Source organism: Xiphophorus couchianus, chromosome 9 (assembly GCF_001444195.1).
Source record: "Xiphophorus couchianus chromosome 9, X_couchianus-1.0, whole genome shotgun sequence".
Lineage (NCBI taxonomy): Eukaryota > Metazoa > Chordata > Actinopteri > Cyprinodontiformes > Poeciliidae > Xiphophorus > Xiphophorus couchianus.
The window spans coordinates 15,374,217-15,401,830 of NC_040236.1; the positions used below are offsets into that span (position 1 = coordinate 15,374,217).

A 27,614-nucleotide genomic window follows, 5' to 3' on the forward strand; every position below is an offset into this window, starting at 1 on the left:
AATGTGGTTAGTTGCTCGGTGCTGAGCGGTGCATCTCCGGTGGTGTTCCGTATCTACGCTCATAAATCTACCACTGCTCTTTCTTAACTAACACCGCTCTGTCCCGACGCTGTTCCTGGACTTCTTCTAGCGGGAGGCAGAGCGACATATCTCAACCTTTAAACTTTTGATACTGCGGGACTTTATTTTTTAAAAGAGACCACGAGCTGAAAGCCATGAAACAATTCACCCCAGGGTAGGAGCAGTTTATTTTCTCATATTCAGGACTTTAGGGCCTCTTGTTTCTATTTCTGCTTTAGTAGAAACAAAAAACATTAACTTCACTTTTGGTGCAAAGGCTGTGAAAGGATCGACGGTTTAGTTAACTTTTAGGAAATGAATTTGGGAAAAGTACAACAACAACAATAATATTAATTTAATTGTCTTATAAGTTAACACATTTTTTGATAGTGAAAAGTTCTAAATATAGTTTTTGTTTCAAACGATCAAACTTTGTTTCTTCAAAGTTGTATTCTTTCAACAGCATAAAGGATAATTTGCAGATTTTAAAAAAATAGCTCAATATTTTTGTCTTCAAACAAGAAGTTATTGCAGTAATTCACTGTGCAGTGATATTATGATTATGGTAAGTTTATTCCCATATATTCCTAATTGATACAGTGGTTTAAAACACATACGTAGAAAAATAAATATGATGTTTTTAATGAAATTTCCAATTATACACTCAATGGTACAGTTATCAGTTCCTATGTAATGAACCAAGCTATGATTTATACTTTTTTTATGTTAATCATTATCTAGTGAGTTAGGACTTTCTGTTTTCCTATTGTATAAAAATGACTAAACAAATAGGTCCATTTCTCTTAGTCTTCAAAATCGGAAAGACAAAGGAACATGTCAAAGTAAGCAGATGTGCACCGAGACCAGAAATGTGTACAAGAAAATAGCTACTGATATATCAAGTCAGGGTAATTATTTACAAGCTTAAAACAGTTGAAGTTCTGTTAAATAGTTCCATGACATGTCTCCATAACAACGCTGTGGTGGAAAGCAGGCCAAAAAAATAAAGTTCTGTTGTTGGGAAAGGCACAAACACTCCTATGTGTGGTAGGTCATTCAGGCTGCTGATGTGACTAAAACAATTTAAAGAACAATTTTAATTTGCAGGCCATGGGTGTATTATTCAATGAAATCACACTGATCAACTGGCATCAGTACAGATTGCAATTTATGCTGGAATAGACACTTTGACAGATTGAAATAGATCCTCTTTCCAAAACCAAACTTTTATTGTTGGCAGGGAGGCTAGTGCCTTATATAAAGCGGATATTATGAGGGAGACCAGATACACGCTTGACAAGTCGCCAGTCCATCACAGGCCAACACAGATGCACACAGGACAAACAACCATGCACACAGTCAGCACACAGTCGGCGGTTCAAAAAGACCAATTAACCTGACAGTCATGTTTTTTTGACTGTAGGAGGAAGTCAGATTACCTTGAAAGAACCCACGCATACACACTCCATGCAGAAAGACGCAAATCAGGAATTGTCTCTACGACCTTCTGACTATAAAATTACATTGACTATATCACATTATTGTGTCTGTGAAAAACAATATTTAAAAGGACTTTGGCTGATTTCACAGCAAAGTAGCTTTAACGTTCTCATCAAATCTAACAAAACACAATATAGTTTGGTCCAGTTCACTAAGATATATTTGTGTTTGCGTAATTCAGCTTCTTTTTAAGACCATGTTGCTATGAGGCCATATGTCCACTAATATGAAACCTACCAAGTCAAGTGTGTGACTGGAATTACGCTGAACAAGTCCTGACAAGCAAAAACGGTCAGCCAGAAATAACACTTCCTTCAATATTAACACATACGCTCTGTCTAAATTTAACATTTGTGTTTCTTTAAAGTCTGAGTTGGTACTCAGAGCCTGGGTTTCAGGCAGAAAGCTGTACACAGCGGTGAACGGTACCAAAGATAGACATAAGCCAGGTGCACAAAGAGCAGGCCGCCAAGGTCAAGTGTGCCAAGTCCTTCGATTTATGTGTGTAATCAAACACCTGTAAGCGACCCTACGGTTGTAAGATCCTGCTGTGTTGTACACAAATGCTGGTGGAAATCAAATCTTCTCTGGAAGGGAAGAGAAAGAGGGACCATCCTTCCTTCCTTCCTTTCAGATTTGCCGCCCTGTGGAAGAGCTGATTTCTTGTTAATGAGGACAAGAGGACAACAGCCAGTAAACAAACACAGAGCGGTGCACAAGTAAAGCATTTGATTAGCTGTAATCAAGACGAGGTTTAATGTCTGAGGCTTCCTCGTTAAGTCTGACTGTGCTCAGACTCTCGTTGAGTGTGGTTTTTGTCTCTGCAGGTTTTTGCCAGCCTACAACAGCCTCACTGACAAACATCTTGCAGATTACTTCAGCAACAGTCGAATCAGAAAACACCTGCTAAAAGCAGGACTGGTACGTCTCTGTGCATTTTTAGGCATGCGGTACGTTGAAGGGCTCGTATTGTCTGTCTGAGAGCACTGTTGTGATCAGATCACCAGGAGTGGGAGAATTGTTCCGGAAAAGGATTATAAACATAAACTGATCCAGACAGCCAACCAGAACAATGTCCGAGAGTGCTTGGCCCAAGCCATTTTCCAAAAGGTGCTGGAGAGAGAGGTGAGAAAAATGGGAGGAAAACAGGAAAAAAAAAATCATCTCATTTGTATATCTTTTCATTCAGTAAGCAATGCTAATTGTTCTTGCTTCTCGGCCACGCAGCACTACTACCAAATCGAGATCAAAAGGAAACAGGCGGATTATGAAAGGAAGCAACGAGTGCAAAGGTTTAAGGTACGTCATTTACATTTAAACAGCTGTCCTGTTTTTCCAAATTTGACTCTTTTCAAATATAAATGTCTGAAGAGTCTCAAAAGCATCCGTCCATTTTAGAAATGTAAAGTGAAATACTATAATGATGAAGATGAAACCATTTTGGTTGGCACGTTTTATATGCAGTAATAAATGTTCTTGTTTGGAAGGTGGAGCGCTGTAAAAAGTATGAGGAAGAGATGATCCGCGCCCTGACTCCATGCCCCCCCATGACATCCAAGTCCATATGGACACAGTTCTCAGTTCCACTGGGGAAACACTTTCAATCCTCTGACTTCGTGAGTTAAAACATGCCGGTGCACCAGCACAGAATCCTCAGTGAGAGGACGTTCAACATGTTGCGGACATTAGACATTTCTTATATTTTACAATAGTTGCTAAATCATACAAAGTCTTTTACAAATCAAGATATATTTTTGTAAACTTTAATCCGTTTTATGATAAATTTGTGAAACCCATTTAGGTTTTTTTTGGTAGATGAAATTGTTTGCTTATCTCTGAATCTTTCAAAAAGAATTTATTTTATTTTACAATAAAGAATGTAATAATCGTTTTTTTTTTTTAAATGTGCACAAAACAACATCCACTACATTGGCTTTATTGATGAGTAATTGTTGATTTCTTTTAGAAATAATCTGTCCTATTGTTTCTGTTGGTTTCACATGCTTAAGTGCAGTTTTAAACATTTCAGGAATTTTAATTTCACTTGCGATACCATAAACACAAAAAAACATTGCTTTTTAAAATAAAAAAAAAAAACATAATGGTGAGGATGACCTGCTAGCATCAGTTGTTTAAAATAACTTAATCAGATATTTATATAATTGTGATGCGAAGTAGTAGCACTTTTATTTAGCAATAAAAACAACGTATCAGTCTAGACAGCAGACAAATGAACAGGATGATCGGCTGAGCTGTAGATCTTTAACGTTTTAATCACTTCTTCTTTCTTCCAGAATTTCTGTCAAACATAAAAAGGATTTCCTCTTTTTGCTGATAGCTGACATGCTAGAATCAACACTGATACTTAAGTCTGGATGTCAGCATTTGTTTGCTCTGTCTGCAGACTTGTGTTCTGTGTGAAGCTGAGGATTAGCTGTGTGCTGTCTTTTAAAACCTTAAAAGTCACGAGGCCTGATGCCAGAACAAACAGCAGCAGTAATCCTGTCATTGATCTGTGTGCTTACCGTATGAAATCCCCCTCTTCTCAAGTCTGTAAACATCTCACAGCTCAGCAGGTTGAGCCTTGTCTGAAGTGCAGCAGAGATGATATCCATGGGAAAATGAAAAGATGCAGAACTAAACAGCATTATGACTACATCATTCCCTGCCACCTTTATTTACTGTTCATTTGTATGGATGCCATTTCAGAAACTAGATTGAATTATACGATCAAAATGAAACAATAAATTTGAGACAATCAAATTTGTACAGTGCCTTGTAAAACGTATTCATACCCAAGGGAACTTTTCACATTCTTTCATCTTACAACTACAAACTACATCTATGGTATAATGTCATTTAGGGTGATTTTATGTAATATATCAAGTGGAAGGGAAATCTGACATGGTTTTCAAAAGTTTTAACTAATTAAATCCTAATTTTGAGCTACATCTGAATTCCCTGTCCAAACGTCTAACCAATCTAAAAAAAATCCAGGGGTAAGGAATTGCCTTAAGAAGTCACAGAGTTTGTAAAAAGTGTGTCCACCTGTATTTACCTTGTTCTCAGTATAAATCCAGCTGTTCCGTGAAGAGCTTTGAGGTTTGGTAGAGAACATTGGTGAATTTTAGTGAAGACTAAGGAACACAGCAGACAGGCCATTGATGCAACTGTAAAGACGTTTGAAACCGGGTGAGGTTAGAAAACAACATCCCATGATGAAAACTAGCCATTACGGCCAGCTCTGGGATATTTTGAATGTGCATAGTTCCCTTTGAAATAAATAAATAACAACTTTAAACATCTCATAGAGGATTTTCAATCCAATATGAAAATACAAAAGCAAAGTATGGCACTACTGCAAAGCTATTAAGATATGGCCCTCCACATAAACTGATAAGACCAAGAGGAAAGCATTAATCAGAGAAGAAACCAGCTGAGACCTATAGCGCAGCACTAATGCATAGAAAAATAGTTCTATTTTTAAAAAGTGGAAACTTTGTCTCATTAAGCTCCCAATTATGCTCAATTTTGTGTTGGTTTGTCACAAAAAATAAATCCTCTCAAATGCTTTAAATATTTTGGCTGTACCAAAATGACATGCCAAAACAAATTCAATGGGTATGAATGATTTTGTAAGGCACAGTAAAGAAAATGGAATGTGTTAGGTAGTTCAAGTATTCAGTGACTGTGCAATAACTGATGCAAACTCTGTGGCTGAATTAGCCAAGCGTGCCTCGACCAAACACGGCTCCTGGAAAGATGCAGAGGCCAGTGCGCCTAAAGCCCATCCAGAGGAGAAGCTACACAGCTTTACCCAGACACATCTCACCTTACAGAAAAAGTACGTCCTTTCTGGAGAGCCAGCCGTTCAACTGCCTTGTGAGTGTCTAATCTGCATTGAAAGTAGCCAGTTGTTATCATCACCTACTGAGACTTCCACGACTTCTTACTCAGAGGAGCTTCAAGTCCCGCAGACGTTTTACCCCAAAAGACAACTACCCTGGTCTCGACCGCTTCTGTCTCCCAGTCACCAAGAACTTTATAATACCAGTGCCCCCAGAGACACCCCCAAAAGTCACCCCCAGCAGCACCATCAGAAGCCGCAGACTGCGCCCCAGCACTTCTTCCAGTGGAGTTGAGGTCAGTGCTTTCTGCTGAGTTAACTGCTGAGTTAACTTAATAAATCACTAGTCCATCCAATCAACGATATGCATTTCATGTCAGCCTATATCGTCAAATATTGTTTTACTTGTTACGTATGGCCATTGATTTCTTGACCATTAATTTATGGTTTGTGGTTCAGGAATGCATGGCTCCGACATGATTTGGTGAATTGATCAAAGTATCATCGAAGTCAGGATAAGAATGAAAAGAGAAAATAAACTTTACTTAATGTTTGGTATTTCTACACATTATTTCTTGCCTTATTGTCATAAAGTTGTGCCCATCCATCCATTTTGATAAAATGACATCATCTTTTATTTTCTTCAGGAACCCCCTTGGCTTAGGACCTCAGTTCACCAGAGTCGAGTGCGTGTGACCATGGTGTACTTTGGCAAACTGGTTCATCTCTCTGACCACCCATCCATTTTAAGGGATGAAATCAAAGTGCTACAGCAGCACTGTGGAGGAGAAAACTTGTGTGTGTACCAGGGAAAACTCTGCGAGGGAGGTTAGTGTTTGCAGAGCGAGACAAAATATACTAATATGTCACACCTACTTTATGATTCTCTTCTTTTTTTCTTTGATCTTTCCTCCCCTTAGATGTTTTCCAGTTCCTTTCAAGGCGCCACAAAGGTTTTTCCTTTAGCTTGACCTTCTACCAGAACGGGTTGCTAGTGGAGCGGCTAAGCTCCTGCTGTGAATATAAACACAGTAAAGGCTCCCGAATCGGAGGAAGGCATGGACTCTTTGGCTTCTGTAGCATGGAAGGGGCGTCTCCTTGTTACAAGTGAGAGTTTTAGATTTGACATGTGCACTACAGCTGAAAAAAGAAAGAGATTGTTATATGAAAGATTCCCATGTCAGTAATTCCCCACTACATCCTATAGAGTAGATGATCATGGGCACTAGAGGTTATCATGGATAACAAGGGGCAAGAAGGAGGGTGCAAGTAGGACACAGGTCAGTATTTAACTGCTACCAAATGTCTTTGTTTTTTGGGGATTGTTTTTTAGGTGCATCTTAGCAATGAGCATGGACAGACAGCCCATTCCTCCTCCAAAGAAAGTCAAAGAAGAACAATCAGCCGCTAGCCTTAAAGATGAACCTGGGAAGGAATCAAATGCAAGTGAGGAGGAAGCTGCGTCAGATCAGGCGTTTGAGAGCAGTCATACACCTGAAATGGACACAACAGTCAGAAAACAGTCAGCCGCTAGCCTTAAAGATGAACCTGGGAAGGAATCAAATGCAAGTGAGGAGGAAGCTGCGTCAGACCAGGCGTTTGAGAGCAGTCATACACCTGAAATGGACACAACAGTCAGAAAACAGTCAGCCACTAGCCTTAAAGACGAAAATGAAATGGAGGCAGAGGCAACTGAGGAAGGAGCTGTTTCAAAACAGGAGCACACGAGCCATCAATCACCTGAAATGGACACAACAGTCATAGAACAGTCAGCATCTGTGGAGAGCAACATCATAAATGGTATAATACCTAAAACAATTGAGTAAAAACTAAATAATGGCTCCTGATTGAAAGATACATGTGGTTTATGTTTATTTTTCTCATCCTCAGATTATGAAGAAGACTTTGAAGCAGATAATGAAAGTTCTATGGAAGAAACAACATTGCAAGAAATGAATGATGGTGTGTTAGAGTTGATGTGTTGTGTCAGATTTCACCACACCAATTATATTTCATGGTCACAAAAAACACATCTGATTTGGTCTCATCCGAGCAGAACATTGTCTTCCATCCGTTTCTTGTGTCCCTTGCACTGCAAACATAACTTCTTGTACCTTTTTGTAGAGTGAGTGACTAATACAGAATCAACAGACTCTTCCACCTTTACTGTGAATCTCTGCATCTCCTCCAGAGTTACAATGGCTACTCCTCTCACTGAATCTCTTCTTTTGATGATGTTCAGTAGTGTTCTCTAATGAACATCTGAGGGCAAACAACTAGATTTATGCTGAGATTAAGTGACACGAAGGTTAATTTTTATTTGCAAAAGACATAATTTGTGTTGGTATATCACATAAAACCCCAATAAATGCCACGGAATTAGCTTTAAATAAAAAACTACAGAAAAAATAAGAGGTATTAGAACATGTATAGGGCACTGCTACCATACTAAATTAGAAAGCACTTTTATTGGCTGTTTTCATGTGTTCAGAAAAAATCATCACTGCATTTTGGTATTCATGTTTACATTTGAGGTTTGAAGCAGAGAAATTAAAACACTCCATCTCTTTTTTTTTTTTTGCTCAGAAGAGAACAGGTCTCGTTCAGTCTCCGTCATGTCAGGTAGATGTACGGAGAAGACTGGTGTTGAAACCACAGAAACCTCAGAAGATGAGGAGAAAGAAGATAATACTAAAGAGGACAACCAAGCAGAAGCTGCTGCTCCTGTAAGTAAAAAAGTCAAATGGATAAACGAGGAAACCTCTCCCGGCATAGTCAAGTCCGCTTCGGTCAATAACTCAGAGTTACTGGACGACGCCATGGACAGCACAGGGATTGAAATTGCTGCCACCAGCGTCCTCCGGGGGAATGATAATGAACTGAGCTCTGTCCCCTCAGAAGACAAAAATGTAGAGGATTCTGAATATGAGATCACAACTGAGGATGAGCTAGAGAGGGGTGAGTGCAACGAACAAGATGGAACTGAAGATATTTGAACTAAATAAAAAGATTAGCTTCATCTTGTGTGCTGTTTTTTATTGTTATAGCATCATTCTTGTTAGTGTTTTAGATTAAAAACTGTTATATTTTGTTTATTTTCTTAAATCAGTAGTACTTAGGGAACATCATCTATTGAGTACATTAAAAAAACTTTGCTCAAAGCTCAGGAAACAAAAACAAGAGCTCTTATAAGAGGTGAAATTGCAATCAGAAAGGAGGAAGGAAGCAGTCACTTAGAGGAAAAATGCATACATTTGCATGTGGCATAATCTTTCAGTATGCTTAAAATATGCAGCTGTGAAGAGCTGCTCTATATTCATGTGATGCGTACCTAAACAAATCAAGCAGCTTTTTACTCTCTGTAAATATTTCACACATGCATTCTGCAAAAATAGGATGTATAAGTAAATAAAGCTGTCTACACTATTCTTGTATGGCAAGCCTTTCGAACACCGTAAGCCAAACTTAAAGAGACTTTCTTTTTGGCATAATTTCAAGTTGCCTTAAAATTTAAAAACAGAATGAATGATTTACTTGTGGATTTGTGAATGCATGTGCAAGTTGCAACATTTTTTGCATGCTGTGTAGGTTTCTTGTGTTTGCCAAGAATGATTAAATAATTGTTTTCATAGTTGGGTGTGCTTTTCTTGAGTTCTACTCTGTCTTTCTCTGTCTGTGCTCAAACATTAATATATTCTGATTAGTCACATGCACCTTGTCTCCTTGCCCTTCCTAAGCCAAATCTGTGCAGGAGAAGCTGGCAGAAGCCATCCTGAAGGAGTCTCAGAGTAGCTCTGAGCCTGAATTGAGCGACACTAGTACCGAGGAAGAGGAGGTATCTGTGGATAAAGCCCCTGACAAAGAAAACAAAGGTACCAAACTTTTAACTCTTTTAATAAACTATCCTGAGAAAAAGTTGGATTTGTTTCTGCAATTGAAAATGGGATTGATTTGTACTGAATTTTGTACCTATTTGGATTAAATTTAACTGGATGTGAATTGGACCAACTTGTTTTGAAAAATATCTGAAAATGACGATTGATGTAATTCGGCGTTACACATTGTACATTTCAAAGGTAATCACAACCATTGATCTTTTTCATGTCTGTCTGTCAACCACAAACTTTATTGTATTTTATTTGGGATTTATGTAAACCAATACCAGGTAAGGCATACCTGAGAAGTGGAAGAAAAAGAAAATGTGATTTTCAAAATCTGGAAATTGCCTGCACTGTAAACAACCATCCTTCACTGCGAAGAGAGAAGTGCCGATCTGAACGAGGCGGCTGCAATATTTGGAAGTGTAACTAACTCAGATTGAATGGCTTTTTTTATGCATTAGTAGTTTGCATAAAACTACTAATGCCTGTAGTTTTAGCTATTGCTAAAACTACAGGCAGACTACAAGTCTAGCACAGCACAGAACATGAACAATCAACTTCTCCTTTTGTTAGCCGATTGGGCCGTTGAAAAATGTCTATCATGTAAAATACAAATACAGTACATTAAAGTCTGTGATTAAAATGCCAAAATGGAGATATGAATATTTTTGCAAGTCATTTTAAATAATCTCAATTAGACTGCATTTAATTGAATACCCTAAGTGGCTTTTTCTGTTTTCAGAACATCTGAAGACTCTGGTAGAAGAGACGAGTTGTGAAGAAAATGTTACCAATGAAGTTGTAGAGGAACAAAAAGTGTTTACAGAAGCAGAAGAAGAGGAGGACAAGATATCGGACCATGGTGACAACACTCAAGAAGAGAGAGTCGGTGAGGTTGGGGAGGATGGAAAGCCCACAGAGGATGAAGCCAGAACACAGAGGGATAAATCAGAGGAACCAGGTGAACCCCACCTCCCTGTAGACGGAGAGGTGGCACAAGATGACAAGATAGAGGATCCCTTTGAAAGAAGTGATGTTGAGGCTACCCATAATAATGAAGAAAAAGTGGAAAAAGGTTCAGCGAAACCTGACAGTCAGCATGATGAGTCGGGGCAAAGGGCAAAAAGCAGAGAAGAGGATGAGTCATCAGTATTAGAGCCAAGTGAGGAGGCCGATGAGCCAGCAGTGCCAGATATTGCTGAGGCAGAGGCTACAAGCGAGACGATGGAGACAAAAGCAGAATCGTCAGAGGAACAAGAGGCCCTCAGCTGTGAAGAGGCACCTGAGACCGGCACAGACGAGATGCAGGCAGACAGCGAGGAAGCTCAAGTCACAGTGGAGAATTTAAGCAGATCACCAGAGGAGTGTGGGGACTCCACAACTGAGAAAACAGTAGAGATGCATGTGGAAGCTGTGAAAACCCGAAGCATTAATGATAAAATTCATGTAGAAACAAAACAGCAATTGTCGAGAACTGAAGAGGGAGAGGACGACAGTCGAGAGGAAAACTGTGGGGTAAGAGACGAATCTGTGGAAGAACATGAAACAGCAGAGAGGCAAAACCTTACACATTTAGAGGAGATAACAGAAGCTGAAAATAAAGCAGAAGAAATTAATGATGAAAGCAAGGTTGATGAAAGTAATGAGCAAACTAAAAACCCACCAGAGGGGACCGAATGTGAAGAAATTCAAGATGAGGAGAATAAAGACAAAATTAGAGAGACTGAGAAAGATGGTAATGAAGAAGATGAGGGTAAAATCAGCTGGGGCGAACCTGAAGCCACGACAGATGATAAAGGTCAAGCTAGCGAAAAAGGGAGTGAGACAAAGAAAGGTTTACGAGAAAAAGATGATGAAGCAGGAATGTTGGATAATGGTGAGAAGGAAAAAGTTGAAGGGAATAAAACCAATGAAGAATATGAAGATATAACCAAGAACAGTGTAGCAGAGGAAAGAGAAACATCTGAGATCACAGAAGTACCTCAGAAAAGTCAAGATACTGACTTGGATACAGAAAAAATGAAAACAAGTTCTGAAATGATTGCTGAGTCAGAGAAAGTCAGTGAAAGTAAAGCAGCAGAAGGGACTGAAATGCATCAGCCAACTCTAGCTGTTGCAGAATCTGAGACTGGTGAAAGAGAAGCAGAGAAGGAAAGTGAAAGAGGAGAAATAGACGCTAAAAATGGGGAGAGTTCTTTCGCGACTGAGCGTGAACCTCAAGAGGATGAGGAAAATGCTGTAACATCTGACGAGAAAAGACAAACGGATGAGCCAGATGAAGAAATTGAGAGCACAGAAGTAAAAGAGGTAGTTATGGAGTCTGGAGACAATGCCGAAAAACAAGACAGCTTGACTGATCAGACCCCAGAGACTGGTGTACCGGAAAGCGATGCCAAAGAAACGGATGGCAGCATGGTGAAGCATGATGAAGCTGCTAGCAGGGTCTCAGAGCCAGAGACATTTGGAGCAGAAATACAAGAAGAGAGAAATGCCAATGAGGACGTAGATGAAGTTGAAAATGAGAACAAGGTGTGCAATTTGATCCTAAACAACGCTGAGAGCGATATCGGTGAGGTGTCTCCTTTAGGCGAAATCTCTTCTGCTGCTGATGTGGAGGAAACAGCTAAGCAAAAAGATGAAGGAACATCTAGGTCTATAACTGACAAAGCACTAGAAACCGGAGAGAATGGAGAGGACACAGAGGAGGCAAGCAAGGCATCAGAGGAAGGAGCAAGTGTGCTGCGCAAACCTCTAGCTCCAAACACAGAGGGAGAAGATGTTGTCAGTGAAGGAACCCCAGAGGCTTTATCAAGAGATGACAATACGGATATGGTCACAAACTGGATACAAATGCACCAAACATCAAAGTTTTTCGAGACATTTGTTGAGCCTTTAGAAGATCTGAGGAATGAGGTCCCAGATGCACAGGTATCCAACCCAAATGGTGAAGAAAAAGAATCTGCCGAGCTACTAAGACCAGAGAGCCCAACAAAGATGGGAAGGATCTCAGAGGATGGAGACATAGAGGACTCAAGAAAAGAAACTCAAGCTAAAGCTATTGAAGGTGGACTACAAGGCAGTGAGGAGGCCGGTAAGAAAAGCCCTGAAACAAGTAAAGAGCCTGACCAACATGACAGTAGGGGATCACAAGGAGATGACCAAGTAAGTCAAGAGGGAAACATACCTTTTACAACTGAAGTGGAAACTTTCTCAAGTTCTCTCAAAGCCAAAAGCGATTTTGAGAATCAAAGTGGTGGAAATGCAAACAGTGGTCCAGGCTTGATTGTCATACAAACAGCCACAGATCCTTCATTCAAACCAGAACAATCAAACTCTCTGAACGGACAGGGCGACACAGACAACACATTGAACAACATCAGCAGAGACGGGCATCAAATAACGAAGCTCACAACATCTCACTCAGCTGATGGAAGCAGGCAAGAGTCCTGCGATGAAGATGTCCAAACTAAAATGTTAGAGCGACGCTTCAGTGGAGAGACAAGAGACACGCAAATCATCGAAGACATCAAACACACCCTGAGCAAAGAGCGCCTGAGCACTTTCTCATTGTTTGGACACACTTCTTATCCTGACTGACCACTTCAGGGTCTGAAGGTGGACAGTAACGATAATGTGATATTTTAATCGCTAATTTGAGAAAATCTTGTTTAACTTAAGATCCATCGATAATCAATTGCAGCAATCAAGAGCAAATACGACACAGGTTTGGGTTTGACAGAATTCCTCAAGTGTCTCTTACTGCCTGTATGTTTTTTGGAATAAGTACTTAGACATCCGTCGCACCTGAATAACCAGAAAGAACAAGCTGTACCTTGTGTTTTGACTGCTGGTCGCAATGTTTACAGTAGACCCACCTCTTCTTCTGTTAGTCACAATGTGGCGGTATCAAGTACAGCCGCTATCATCTATTACCTGTAAACGGATCCACCTCGACTCCTGCTTACGGATGATTGAATAATTCATAGCTGTCAGACTCCCGCATCTTTAGCCGACCTCTGATGCACTTTACATTTCCAACCAAGTGGCTATGAGCAGGCCAGCTTTCATCAGGGGTCTGTAATTCAAACTGGTAATGGCCATTTCAATCAACAGTCTGACATGATTACCTAGTGACATTATCAGCAACAGGAGACCGATAATGATGATTAGCTTGGTGGTGATGAAGTGAAATGTCAAAAAGATCCTTGCTGCTAATACCTAACTGTATTTTTTTTAGATAGTTAATATTTTTATTGTCTCATGTTTAAGTGTAGGTGTGTGCAGCTTCAGCATTTTTTGTGATATCTATCCCTGATGTACAGCTTGTGTGAATAGGCCAACATGAAAATAAATGTAATGAGAATTGAAAGTGGCTGCTACTTTTTTTATTGACAAAAGCAAATTGTTTACAGTATTTCAGCATTTGTTCTAAATCATATGCAAAGACATAAAACTAAACTACGCACATATAAATGAGAAACAAACTTTAAATTTGCAATAAATCAGGAAAAATCCGATCTTCTGCAACATTATCTACAGTGATTTCACAAAATACAGTGAATGAGCAACAGCTCAGCTATTGTCTTCAAAGCTGCCGCTGCTGCTGAAGGACGAGCGGAACCTCATGGTGCTCATGGGATCAGAAACATACCCTGAGAAACACAAGAAGAAAGCGACAGTCAGGCTGTTGTGAGCTTCTTAAGTAATGGGCTACTGTTATTTTACACTGTTACATGAAAAGTACATGCATTTTTCTTTTTTAAAGCAGAACCAATAAATCAGAAATATATAATTATTTCAAATACATCATAGAGTACACATATAATAATCCACAGCTGAAATGCTTGTCTATAGGTTAGAGGGCAAGTGTCATAATTGAGAGCCAGAAACCTAAAAACCTTGAAAGAATAAATACAGCTATATCACAATAGGCCTTTCTAATATCTTTCAAAGCAGTAATGTTAAAGACATTATAAAACACACTTTTTGTACACAAACTGAGCCTGTAGAGCCACATGTGTTATATGTAAAAACTTCTCAAAAGCTATGTTACTATACTGTAGTTAAAACCTGCCTAAGAAAAAAAAGAATGGTTATATTATTGCGGTATAGAAAAGTGAGACTTTTAGCTGCTTCTATTCACCTCTCCAGCATAACCTCTAGAAACTTTGCTATCACTACTTTCATTGAGGACCCTGCAGTTAGACATTGTGATGCAAACTGACTGATACCCAAGTTCAATATTATTTACGTGTCATCGTCCCTTTTCCAAAAATTTTAGCTGCTGGCTCATACTCACTTTCGTTTTACTTTTTTGGACTTTTTACCTTTTTTATTGACAACAAGGAAAATCATTTAATTATTGTAAGCTCTAAAACCCAAAATCAACCGAGAAGCAAATGTTTTTAAAAAATTATGTCTGTTCGTTATACTTTTTGTCTTATGTGCAGCCCATTTATTCAAGGAAATACCTATAGATTGCATTTCATGTGTTGTGCAAACCAACCATTTCGATCAATAGGAGAGAATTGCATGTTCCTCCTGATTTCCTCCAGTGAAAGTCCACCAGAAGCTCTGCGGCGCTCACTGAAAATGACAAAATGACTAACCTCAGTCCTTTGTCTGTCAATCAGCTGCAAAACAATACACGTCCTGAAATAAAGACCGAGTAAAGAGGACAGATGAGATGGGGAAAGATGAGACATTCAGCATGTAATGCTTTCCCTTTCTGGGAGAACGCCCTCATGAAAGATTTAAAAGATTTGACCATACAAATAAACTGCATAGTTTTTTTGTCATTTATCAGTTTTGTTATTTCAAAATCTAAAATATATTAAATCTATACAAAGATCAAACTGACTGTGGTTGGCATTTGCACTGTACAAGTCAGTAACATGACAAATAATCTCACCTTTGTTTACTGAGTTAATTACCGTTACCAGTTTCCCTTTTTTTGTGCATAGTTTTAAAACTGGGTATTCATTAGAAACCTGATCCAATACTAAATGCCACACATATTTTCTTTTGCTTGTTGGTTTCATTTGTTTCCTCTTTGGTAACCAAGTAACTCCATTGTTCACTGCTGCATTACACAACTGAGCTAGTCACTGGGACAACACTTTTACAACTGTTTAAACAGACTGAGGGGTTTTTTTCCCCCCACAAACCAGAGGTGTTCCAGATATTTTCGCCCTCAGGAATTTATTGTTTGTACATTTTTAAACCAAAAGGAATCACTTTGAAAGCCTCCTGCAGAAACTGTGCCGTGAAAGCTTTGGAAGTATTTTGTTGATTTGCATTATGGATGTCTTTTGTTTATTTAGAAATACTGAGAAAATGTATTCTGAGTGACCCTTGTGTTGCAAACCCCTTAATCTTTGGTTGTCTAAGAAGGTCCTTGATCTGTTCTACCTCTGAGTCCAGAAGGCGTAGGCACGGGTGTTGAGAGCGTACTCCAGCTCAAAACGAGAGCGCAGGGCAGCCACGTGACTTCGACCGGGTCCTCCTCGGCTCAGCAGACAGTCAGAGGAGGAAGAGGGCGAAAGGGAGCCGCTGCTGTTGCTGGAGGCTGGAGACATCAACTGTGACACACCACAGAAGATTGCATTGCTTTAGTGGATTTCTAAATTGTACAATTGTACATGCCCTTCTTTATAAAGTTATGTTATAGTGATGTAAAAACATGAGACCAGGATAAAATATTTTAGTGTTTTAACCTGTGACATATGTCCTGTAAACAAATCAATCTGCTTGGTAAACGTTAGAAAAAAAGCATGTGCGCTGATCCTTCAACGAGTAATTTATTCAGTTTCAGCATTCAGTCCTGTTGTGTACACAGCTGCAATCTATTGTGAATCTGATTAACCTGAGGTTGCTCTGGCTGGATTTCCCTGCAATTTCCTCTCAGCAAATTGGATATTCATAAGCATAAAATCTATATTTTTTGTTGTTACACACCTCAATGTTGCTCAGACATTCCTCCAAGTTGGAAACCACTTCAGAGAATTCAGGCCTGTCCTGAAATAAGAGAGAAACAAACTGTATTTTTTTTTTCTACTAGGGCATCAATCTTACCCCAAAGCAAAGGCACAGGTGTGTGTGTGTGTGCTTGTCTTCCTGTTTTATTATTATATAAGTCCACCCACATGTGAAGCAAAGGTGAACTTTGGCTCTAAAAGTGATGCTTTAGATCTCCTGTCTCTGTGTAAAAGAACAAACACCGCCCCCTGGGACCTGCTAGGGTTATGCGCCCTGCGTGGTCGCCACAGTCTGTATGCAGCTCAGCAAATAAAACTAAGGAAAATAAAGGTAAACACTGGAACCATATTCATACAATCATATTTGACATGAATAATTGTGTTTTTAAGAACAACGTTTCAATTTAAGTGAAATTCAATAACTGTGTTCTCATACACTTGGGCTGTGACACAGCTACCTCAAAGGCAGGTAAACAGGTGGTTTATTGGGCAACCTTAATTGGCACACAGGAAGAATATCTGTCACAAAGGGAAATACAGCGGCAGCACCTTTCATCTATGAAATAATGTGTCTTAATGAGGCAAAGTGGAAAACTGTCCCAGATAATTACAAGCATCACAGCACAGTGGGAGGACCCTGCCAGTCCCATTTGTTCCCTGGTGTAAACACCGGGGTAATGGTGTATCATCTGGGGACAAGACTATCATTCATTAAGTGCTGCATGTGTATAAAGGACCAGCTGACTCTGCATTGTTTTACTCAGTAGCTTTACCACAGCTAAAGAGATTAATGAAATTATTGTATTTCACTGTTTAACATAACAAAGTGTACATCCTGAGAAGTGCAAAACATAGTAGATGGAAAATTGTTTTTGTATAAGATTAGGGGGGGGGGGCAAGAAGATGCCCCTTCTTAATTCTGATAATTAGAGATAAACTCAGTGGAAAGTGAAATCAAAGTAAGTACTTCTGGGCAGGAGTTCCAGCCTCTCATGAGAAGAGCAGAGATGGGTTTGGGGATTGAGTAGCCAATAGGAGGCCGGATGTGATGGTAAGCCATGTCTGCAGCAGCAGCAGCTGAGGGTAAGAGGAACATTTGAGACTTTGGTGTAAAATCAAACAATTTTTGCTGACAACTATTACAATGCATTTCTGCTGTAAACCTTTCAATGATGCAGGAATCCAACTGAATTTTTTATTTATTTCTGCTTTCTATTATGATTAAACACAAACATGGCACTTTGAACATGAGATGTTATAAACAATGAACTTGGTAATAAATATGTAAGTTACCAATTTCATATCGTAATAAATGAAATGTACCAGCTGTGTAGGAACTCTTAATCATCAAATTGTTTTTAGATAGCTAAGCATCAATGTAAATGCAGCACTTTTCACATTCACATTTGTACAAGTCAATTAGTCTTCTACTCTCACATTGGTAGTAAGGGCTGAAGAAAACAGAGAGAGGAATCTTTGACTGTTCATCCAGGGTTCCAGGTTCTGGTTGATGTGTTGATGGCATTTAATTGTTGCTAGTAAAGACTTTGTGACCCACATCTCAGAAATTCTTCACTCTGTGACTGTGCTGCAGCTCTCCCACATTGAGCTCTGGAGAATTTTTATCATTTCCTTTATTATACTGCTCCCTGTGCAGGGGAGCAGTATAATATATAGCAAGATATTTATGAAAATCTGTGTCACATTATATTCTTCCACTTAGCATGTGAAAGAATATGGATCTAACCCTAACCCTATAATGGCATTTTTTTCCTTCCCACTAATTACAAGTTGGATTTTTTTTGGAAATTTTCTTGGACCACACATCTTTAACAGGGCTTTCAGTGATAGTGGAGGGTGTCGTATACACCTTTTAAAATACAAACTACCCTTTTTTTTTGTCAGAGTTTATAACACAGATCCTAAAACTACTTTACATAAAAACTATGCAACAAAAACGTATTTCCTTAAGTTATGATATTGCTTAGAGGATGGAAAATTACCTGGTTTCAGGTGTGCAAAAGGAATTTCTCCAGTGAGCAGCTCCCACAGACAGAGGGCGTAGCTGAACATGTCTGCCTTCACCGAGTAGCGGGTGCACTGGGTGAACACTTCAGGAGCCATCCATCGCAGGTTCTGCACACCCAGAGGACAGCAGGTAGAGCGATTCTTTAATCTCGGTTTGCAGAGTAGAGAAGAATATGAATGATGCGTTTTGAAACGTCATGTCAGGTCAAACACATACATCCACACAGGTGAAATATGGGTCAATTACTGTGATAAACACAGAGTCCTAGTGAGGGCAAGTAGTTGGAGACAACAGGCGGCTCCCCAGAGATGCAACACACTTAACATCAAACTGCAGGCAAAGCACTATGTAGCACTGAGTCAGCACATCCAGACAAATTCTGCATGATGGCACTTTTCTTTTTTAGCTGCTGGGTAATTGATGGCAGGTGCCAGCAGAATCTCTGGCTTGGGCTTCCACAAAATAACAGCACCGAGTTTTATTTCCGCTTAAAGTGGCTGGTTTTGTATGAGAGCTATCTGACTGGAGAGGGAGGACAATTGGGATGAAAGGAGCAAATACCACTGACCCCTGGCTGCTTGGTCAGATTATCTTCATCGACCGATTGTAAAAATCTCGATTCTGTAAAGGAAGAGATAGATGTTCAGAGGCAAAACAAAGATCAATAACTCTGTTGTTCACATAAATCGGTATGATGTCTGTCATAAAGAAATAGCTCTTTTTGTTATTTTTCTCAAATACAAACATATTCTTGGAAAGAGATTCATGTTACATGTTATGCAGTGTAAAATGTGTTTTCATTCATTATTTATTAGACAAAGAAGAAGTTAAAATGGACAAGACGACTGTAAAAAGCTAAGTACACCCATCATAGTTGGGGAAGTATCAGATGCTGGTGTTCAGGTGCACTAATTAACCAATCAAGGGACGTTCTGTTCTGTTTTATTTGGTCATTCATCCACCTTTCTGACATTCACTGGTGTATAAAGTTCTTATTGGAGATGTCCTAACTAGAAGATCTAAAATATCCATCCTGGATCCATTCATCTTTCTTTTTAAATTCAAATAGAAGACAATCTGACCTCCAAAATCAGCCACCACTGCATGTCCATCCTCATAGAGCAGGATATTGTGACTGAAAGGAAGACATGCCGTTTGTAACATCAGTAGCTATTTTAGGACCAAAGATGGTATCCCGCCGCACGTGTTATTAGTGTGACACCAACCTGTTGAGATCCCGGTGGATGATGGGCTGGGTGAGGTTGTGCAGGTACTCCATGCCCTTGGCCACGTCGATGGCAATGATGAGCTTGGACTGCAGGTCGATGAGCCTGTCCATTGACACATCATTAAAGCAGCAACCACTTAGTGCCGGATCAATGGCCTCTGCCAATCACACACAGCACTTTACACAGATCAATAGGACAGTCTATAAAGACAGCACCTGGCCACACAGTTAGCGGAACACTTCATCTGGATCAATGATGATCCCGGCTGAGGGGCAGAGTTTGGTGGACTGATGCGAGCAAGGCTGATAATGTGACCCGAACTTGTCACCTGCACTGTACAAACATGTGCTTATCCCACAACACCAAATAATTACCGCCTGCAGTTTGACCTCTTTTTACATCAAAATTATCGCCTGGGATATACTGATCATTTACAAAATTGGATTTATAACTTTAATTTAATGCACTGAGCTTCTCCACAACTTCCATTTAGTTGGAAAACATACATTTGTTTGCAGGTGTCAACACATAAATTGATTTAGAAATCAATGTAACACAATACAACTGCTCTAGTTTACTTCTTACACTGAAGTGTCCTAACTGGTCCAGAATATAAACCCCAGTTTGCATCTAGTAACATGGTGATGGTTACACAGAAAAAATAGAGACATGATGATGATTGCTTATACCAACATGACTGTAAAACAGAAGAATGCCCCAACACATTGTCCTTAAATGACAGGACTTGTGCTGAAAGTCTAAGGTGAAAAGAGAGAAAAGGAATGGAGAGAGTACAGTGCCCTGTGGTGCTCCTGTACAGCTGGTTAGACACACAGTCCTTCAGTCTCACAAACTGTGAACTGTTTGTCAGGTATTCATTGATCCAGGTGGTTGTCGAGGCCTCCACCTGTGTATTCTGGCGTTTCTGACATAATTAACCCGGCTGAATTGCTTTAAATGAACGGTAGAAATCAAAGAATATACAGTGTATCTGTTGTTCAGGATTCTAGGTTCTCTTCCATCTATCATTCTATGACAAATTAGGGTAACCTTATAAATGGGAACTGAAGGTATGTTAATCAACAAGGAATCATATTTAAATACCTTCTGCTTTTATGTATATAGCAGGATATTATTAGCGGTCAGTTCTTCATAGTCATTTTTATTCTGTGAACATTTGTGAAGTACGATTCATTGCTTAATTCACTTTTATTTACGATTTCTATTGATCACCATTTAAAGTAACAGGTTCAGTAACACTAATAACACACCTCTTGAAGACGTTATTTAAAGCAAAACAAAAATGGACAAACATATTCAAACGGCCCTACACTTTTAAATGGGAGTTAAATTTCTACTTTCTGAACTTATTGCAGCAGATATCTGTCCTATAGTGCTAACATTAGCTTTAACACTGAAAATTCTTCATGGAGATTTGGTTTCAGCTGCCTTTTTTGTGTTTGCACTCCAATACTAGAGTGCTACACAAAATTAATGTTAGAATCTGAGTTTCGTACTGTAGCTGCTGTGGAGGCCTGTAGCTCTCCTCTTACAATGCTCCTCATCTATGTCCTACTATCCTTTTTGTTGAGTTGTGCTTTTAGTTCTTACAATTAAATTTGCACTTATTTGTGATCGTGCTGCATTTTTTTTTTCTTGGTTTTGTTTTCAAGGTCAATTTGTATCTTCCTCTGAAGTTTTTATAGCTTGTGTTTCTTTTTCATTAGTTTTACTTTACTGTCAAGATCTACCATCCACTCAGGTTGCAACTATTTGTCGTTGTTTTACTGACCATGTTGACAAGGAATAATAATTAGTGGTTTTGTTAAACGCCAGAGTATAAATTAATGCACTGTGATCTGATATATGTTTGTGCATTTATGATGTACATGTCCTCACCTCTTCTGCTCATGCAGCAGGGAGAACAACGAGCCTCCAGAGATGTACTGGGTAACGATGGCGAACTGACTGGGGTCATCCAGGCACGCTCCCACAAACTGGATGATACAGGGGTGATTGAGGCGACAGAGGATGGAAACCTCTCTGCAGAACATGTCCACATCAGACTTTGAGCAGTACGTGTTGGCTCTGTACCTGTTAAAAACAACAGCAGAAAGAAGAAGAAATCAAACTACTCCTCACTTTCTGTTGGATACTAAATCCCTTCTCCTGTCTGAGTGGGACGAAAAATACCGTTTTATGGCGACAATTTTGTTTCTGCATTTGCCTCTGTAGACTCTCCCAAAGGAGCCTGCGAATGTAACGCATGCGCTCATCAATAGCATTATCAGATTTTCAAGCACATTAGCTGACAGGGAAAACAAAGACGAATGGACCTACCCGATCCGATAATTTCATTAAACTCTAGCTCAGACAGCTGAAGGTGGAAATGAGATGGAAGGCTGGCCCGGAGCACAAGCACTTCAGCTTTTTCTGGAAGAGCAATAATAAAAAAAAGAATCATTAACTCCTGTCAGAAGAAAATGCTTTATTTAAATTATCTGTCGCAGTTACAGGCTACCTAAAACCTGCCAATGATTTAGGATTTATTTAAACAAAATCTTATACCAAATAATCTTAGATTGGATCTTATTCTTATGGTAACAGCTCAGAAAGCCTGTTACCTGTCAATGTAAATATTAATAATGTCAAAAAGCTTAACCTTGGTGGAACTATTACAATTACTAATTTGACTATAATTTTAAGCCGTAAACAACCGGAGATTGATCTCTAATGCAGTAAAATAGACAAAAGAGCCCTGCAGACGATAGTGAAGGGAGCTGGAAAAGTTATTGGCTTATTCCAAACACCTGTTCAGAAGGCACGGCTCTTCAGACGCTGTGTCATATTTGCTGTTATTACACATGCTGCTTTAGTTAATTTTTTAAGTGCTTTTTTTAAAAAAAAATGTTTTTTTTTACTCTGGTTAACTTGTCTCATAGAAACAGAGTCTCATTTTATTGTAAACCTATTCTTTTAAGTGGGATTGACAACAGTTAATTTTACCCGGTATTATAATTCACAAGAAAGCCTGTCTACTGTGTGTAGGCGTGCGGGGTGTGTGTGTGTGTGTGTGTGTTAGCATCTGAGCCCATTCCCTTGGCAACAGACACGGTGTGTGCAGCCCTCTGAGATGACAGGCTGATGTGCTTCGTTCCAGCTCACTACCTTTAGTCATGCTTTTGATTTTTCCAAGCGGAGATGGCACTGAAACATAGGAGCCGTCTGGAAGAAAAATGTACAAAATCAGGCGTTTTTTGGGAGATTATTTAGGATTGTATTACAGCTGACAATTAACGGGGTTAATTCTCACCCCCTCCTGGCTGGGAGTATTCATTACAAGGGGAATCATCTGGACGTTTGTAGTGTTTAAGTAAGGTGACGATGGCATCGTGACCTGTGACAAAACAATCACTGGCTTTTAAATGATCTTTATAGACATTTTGCAGGAAGGGTCCAAGAAAGGTTTTCATATTGCCTTGAATTGTTTCATATTCTTTCACTTTATGTTGATGTGCCTTACTGGGATTTAATGAGAGAGACAAACCCAACCAGTCAGCACATAATTGTAAGGAACTAACAAAAATGTGATATGTGATATATATATTTTTTTCTTTTTCTTTTTATTACAAATATGTGTCTGAAAAGTGTGCCGCGAAATGATTTTCAGTCATCTGAATAAGTACTTTGTGGAATCACAGTTCCCCATAATCACAGATGCACATAAAATCATCTGTTAACTCTTCGGGTCCTGAAACATATTCTCAACTGGATTTACCTCATTGTTGCTCTGGTTTTATGTTTGGTGTCATTTTTTTCTCCTGGAAGGTGACCCTCCACTTGAGACTCAAGAGTTTTCCTGCTTCTCTGCAGATTTTCTTCCCAGGTTTCAGCACCATAAGTGCCATATAATGAACACAGTGATGTTCATTGTATGTTTTCGGATCAGTGTATTTGTCATCACCTTTTGCTATATTTGTACTGTGCTCCCTATGCGACTTATATCAAACTGCTAAGGGACAAGGTTTGTTCAGAAATAGTCTCCATCTTGTTATTCCTCCATATTTGTCAGATTTGTGCTGTCAATTTTTCTGTTGACAGATTCTCCCATGTGAGCTCCAGATTTACCACGGGCCTCTTGGCTACTTCTTTGAATCATGTCCACAGTTTCAGTTAAGTTGGGGCACAAAGTCTTGGGACATCTGTACTTGTGTACTTGTGTCAGATTCTTTCCACTTTCACACCATTTGTAGCCTAACCCTGCTTTAAATGTGTCCACAACTTTATCTCTGAGCTGTGTTTATATACAGGTTGACTCTATGTAGCTGATTCATGAAATGCAACAGATTACGCTGGATTTTATTCTGTATTCTGGATGAATACAAAATCCTGCCACATTTCAGACATATTTGTTTGAAATTTTGAAAATATTTTCTGTCCACTTTACAATTATGCACAACTTTGTGTTTGTCTATCATTCATAAAATGAATGCATTCGAGAAAAAAAAATGTAAAAGCTTAAGCATCATGAATTCTTTTTAAAGCTTTTACAAACACACACCTTTTTCGTAAGCCCACATCAGGCAAGTCTGCTCGTCTTTCTCCCCGCTGGACCTGCTGGGATCACAGGCCACGAGGTTCATGTCGGCCCCGTTGTCCAGAAGAAACTGCACCAGGCGGATGTGGCCATGGAAACAGGCACTGTGAAGAGCTAAGTATGTGGATGTGAGTTTGGATTTTGTTGCTGAACTAAAGAGAGTCACGTCAGTTTGAGCGCAACAGAGAGATCACCTGTGTGGCCATCTCTGCCCTGATGATTGATGCTCATGGCGTTCTGACCCAGCAGGAATTTGACCATCTCCAGGTCTTTGCCGTAAGTACATGCACTGCGTTATAAAGCAGAAATTTATTACCACCTCACAGCTTGCTCAGCGGGCGATACATGAACCAGCTCTGCTCGTCTGTACCTGTGAAGTGGCGTCTCACTGAATATGTTCTCCTTTAAGAAACTTTCCGTACCAGAAAGCTGTATCATCTCCTTCACCGCACTAAATTTGCCATTGTAGCAAGCCCTGGTTAAACACATTCACACAAAGAAATCGAGTTGACAAAGGCAAACTGTTGCAAGACTCAGATCTGTGGAGCATTCGTTTACAGGTGTAGCGGTGTGTCCCCGTAGATGTTGACAGAATGAGGCTGAACTTCGCCGCTCCCTTGGAGAAGAAAATGAACGATCTCATGGTGACCAAAACGGGCACAGAAGTGGAGAGGAATGTGTTCTTCATTGTCTCTGGCATTTACTGGTTAACAGACAGCAAGCAGTGGGAGAAGCTCAACAATTTTCCTTGCTTGAGCATGTTTGTAAATGAGCCCCAAGTGGTTTTCTGAAGGATAAAATATGCTGGTCCAAACTGATTTTGCTGCACAGCATAGCTAAAAATATATGACTCTGACTTGCCATGCTTAATTTGCAGATTAGTTTGGATTCTTTGGTCTCACCATTAGCTTTGCTACCATCTCCCACCAGCAGGTTTATGATGTCAAGAAAGCCTTTGGCTGCAGCCAGGTGCAGCGGCCGGTCCCCCACCTCACCGCTGGCGTCCACATCTGCCCCAAACTTCAGCAGTAGCTTCGCAACCTGGGAAGAAAGCAGAGTCCATACGGGGAATCAGGAGAGCAAACTATTTGTTTCAGTTCATGTTCTGCAAAGAAATGTGAGACAAAAACCTGCTCATGACCATAGTAGGAGGCAATATGTAGCGGAGTGAAAAACACAGCGTCCTGAACGTTGACAATAGCTCCATGCTGTAGGAGTATGTCAGCAGCCTGCATGAGAACATAGCAATGAATCAAAATAAGTTCATTCATACAGATACAAGGCAAATGGAGTTTACCAGGTTCTTCTAATACCAAAACAAACCTTGAACCAGAACAGGTTTTGCTAAATGCATTTAGTTTAGTAAAGTTGTCAGTAGATTGTGTGTTAACTGATAAGGGAGGCTTTTCTAGGCTGCTACTACAAGGGATGCAATTACATTTCTAACTAACTTAACATTGTGGAAGCCCAAAGAAAGTAAATGTGTTTTCAAAGAGATCTAAACATTACTGAAGCCCAACTGGATTTAAAAACAATTGACACTGCTTTTACCTTTTACACTCTCCCCTCTATTCTCCTAATGGAACCTAAAGGTTCACTTTGTTAGCAGTAAATGATGGGACTAGAAACAAATTCAACAACTCTTCCTAAGGTTTTAAAGAATATTTTAGAGAATATTGAAAAATTCAAGATGTACAAATACTTTTGAAATTCTCTATCTCAATATTATAAAATACTGTAGCTAAGTCAATAAAATGAGATAGTGAAGTCATAATTATGAGATAGTATCTTAGTATGATGAGACACAAGTTAGTTAGTTTTTTTCCCCCATTAGAGTGGCTGAAAAGGGCTTCCATAGGTGAAAGATATGCTGATACGAGTCTGTCTTTGTTCCAGCTTCTGGCTGCAGAATTGTATTACTGGCTTCAGAGAAAGCAACAAACTGTGGCACTTACAGCACCTCAGTAATAATGAGCAAACAGAGAAGGAAAGATGTACAATAGTGCATCTTCATCTCACCTCATGATGCCCAGCCAATGTAGCAACATGCAGAGCTGTGAGGGCCCCGTATCCCACCTGCTGCACGTCTGACCCACCATGCAGGAGTTCAGTCACCAGCTCTGCGTTGTCCTGCAGCACAGAAACACACCAAGACCTTGCATAATGTCTTGCGCTCCTAAGGTCATTGTCAAATATTTCCACTTTGAAGCAGCTGCCACATCTTTTTAAGCACTTAAGCTCCACCATGTGGTAAGCCTTTAAAAAGTTTTTAAATACATATAAAGAAGGCAGAGGGTACAAGATGACTCACCTTGTAAGCAGCCAGGTGGAGTGCAGTGAAGCCATTCCTGGTGAGTCTAGAAGGACGCAGGCCTTTGAGTATGAGGGTACGCATGTGAGCTTTATTTCCTGGGTACACAGGGATAAAAACACACACTAATAATCGATACTTAAGTCAATAAAATCTTACAGAAAGGAGTAAAGAAATATAATCTACCCTACTCTGCGTTTTATTTCTCCACCTGTCTTTGATTTTTGCTGCAGATAACAGAACGGTCAACTGCACACAATAAGGTCAGTGGGCGCCACAGTAATTCTTCCATCCACTGTCACATTTTACAGAGGCGTTATTAATAGACTCCAGCAGTCATGCATACCTTCACACACACAGCAGAGATGCAGCAGCGACAGCCCCTTCTCCGTTCGGTAGTTCACGTTCACCTTCTGGAAAGCCTCATCGGAGCTGCGTCACAGACAACCACAATCCCAAAATCATAACTCAACGGAGCACAAAGTGAGGCTGATGTCCAACAAAGCTGCAGATTTTGTCAGATTCAATTTTATTTTGTATGAAAGGATGGGAATGTTGGTCACCTGAAAGCAAGGTGGAGGTCTGCCAGAGCACTTTCTGGAAGCTGGAAGTCGTCGTCCAGCTTCTCAATGATCACAGAGTACGACTCGCCCACTTTCTTCTTCCACTCATCTTCACACCATATTTGTCACAAACATGATCATCTTTTCACGTCACTTTTGTAGCATACGTGAATCAATGTGTAAACAACTTTTAATAAGTGATTATGCCAGCAATGGAACACACGTAAAGGCTTCTGCAGTTCCTCTGTCTTTCTCCGATGAACAGTGATGAGAGCTCAAAATAAAACACAAGCGTAACAAGTTCTGTACATGCAAAGATTACATTTAAAAAGGCCTTACCTGTGCATGTCTGAGATGGTCTGGATTTGTAGTTTCCCATTGAACTTGTCTTTTCTTAAATGTGCCGTGTAGGTTTTTTATTTTTTATTTTTGTGAACTACAGTGAGAGAAGGACACAATCTCACACTCTGGCACAATTGCCCCGGTCCAGATAAAGACGGATCATAGCTGAGAGCTAAAAATAAACACTTCTGAGAGGAAGGCCTCACAACTATGACAACCGATCTCCTTTCACTCTGTTTGTTTACGGACTGTATTTAACAAAGCATGTGATCGGTGAG

General features: G+C 39.8%; 2 protein-coding genes across 4 annotated transcripts; one reads left to right on the plus strand and one right to left on the minus strand.

Moving 5' to 3' along the window:
- On the plus strand, positions 1 to 13,657 carry erich3 (glutamate-rich 3). Its single transcript, XM_028028320.1, is given in 16 exon segments — positions 1 to 235; positions 2,388 to 2,481; positions 2,560 to 2,685; positions 2,788 to 2,859; positions 3,048 to 3,176; positions 5,287 to 5,442; positions 5,518 to 5,703; positions 6,055 to 6,235; positions 6,328 to 6,514; positions 6,741 to 6,806; positions 6,918 to 7,207; positions 7,298 to 7,385; positions 7,953 to 8,365; positions 9,145 to 9,279; positions 10,031 to 12,877; positions 12,880 to 13,657. Coding segments are annotated over 16 exon segments (5,025 nt in total). The 5' UTR covers positions 1 to 215; the 3' UTR covers positions 12,915 to 13,657.
- Positions 13,652 to 27,502, minus strand: tnni3k (TNNI3 interacting kinase). 3 transcript variants are annotated; one of them, XM_028028315.1, is made up of 25 exons: positions 27,334 to 27,501; positions 26,995 to 27,103; positions 26,778 to 26,863; positions 26,432 to 26,529; positions 26,140 to 26,250; positions 25,251 to 25,349; positions 25,023 to 25,161; positions 24,679 to 24,823; positions 24,491 to 24,595; positions 24,315 to 24,409; positions 24,085 to 24,234; positions 22,837 to 22,920; positions 22,692 to 22,748; positions 21,864 to 21,956; positions 21,717 to 21,774; positions 21,423 to 21,617; positions 19,521 to 19,625; positions 19,377 to 19,429; positions 18,863 to 18,915; positions 18,269 to 18,401; positions 17,233 to 17,342; positions 16,246 to 16,305; positions 15,700 to 15,869; positions 14,795 to 14,940; positions 13,652 to 13,940 (listed from the first exon to the last, which is right to left on the minus strand). In XM_028028315.1, the coding sequence occupies exons 1-25, from the start codon at positions 27,371 to 27,373 to the stop codon at positions 13,861 to 13,863; spliced, it is 2,574 nt and encodes an 857-aa protein (XP_027884116.1). In that variant the 5' UTR covers positions 27,374 to 27,501; the 3' UTR covers positions 13,652 to 13,860. The 3 variants fall into 3 exon arrangements, with proteins under 3 accessions (XP_027884116.1, XP_027884117.1, XP_027884119.1); XM_028028316.1 differs by having other exon boundaries at positions 14,795 to 14,874; positions 27,334 to 27,500; XM_028028318.1 differs by lacking the exons at positions 13,652 to 13,940; positions 14,795 to 14,940; positions 17,233 to 17,342 and having other exon boundaries at positions 15,795 to 15,869; positions 27,334 to 27,502.
- Between the last annotated feature and the right edge of the window lie 112 nt (positions 27,503 to 27,614).

What these genes read in the sequence shown, in the direction of transcription:
- tnni3k (XM_028028315.1), bottom strand. Translation starts at nt 27,373, where the DNA reads ATGGGAAACTACAAATCCAGACCATCTCAGACATGCACAG. An exon ending in ACCATCTCAGACATGCACAG is followed by an intron (nt 27,104 to 27,333) that starts GTAAGGCCTTTT and finishes TATGGTGTGAAG; the next exon opens with ATGAGTGGAAGAAGAAAGTG. An exon ending in TTTTGCACACCTGAAACCAG is followed by an intron (nt 17,343 to 18,268) that starts GTAATTTTCCAT and finishes TCTTACCCTCAG; the next exon opens with CTGCTGCTGCTGCAGACATG.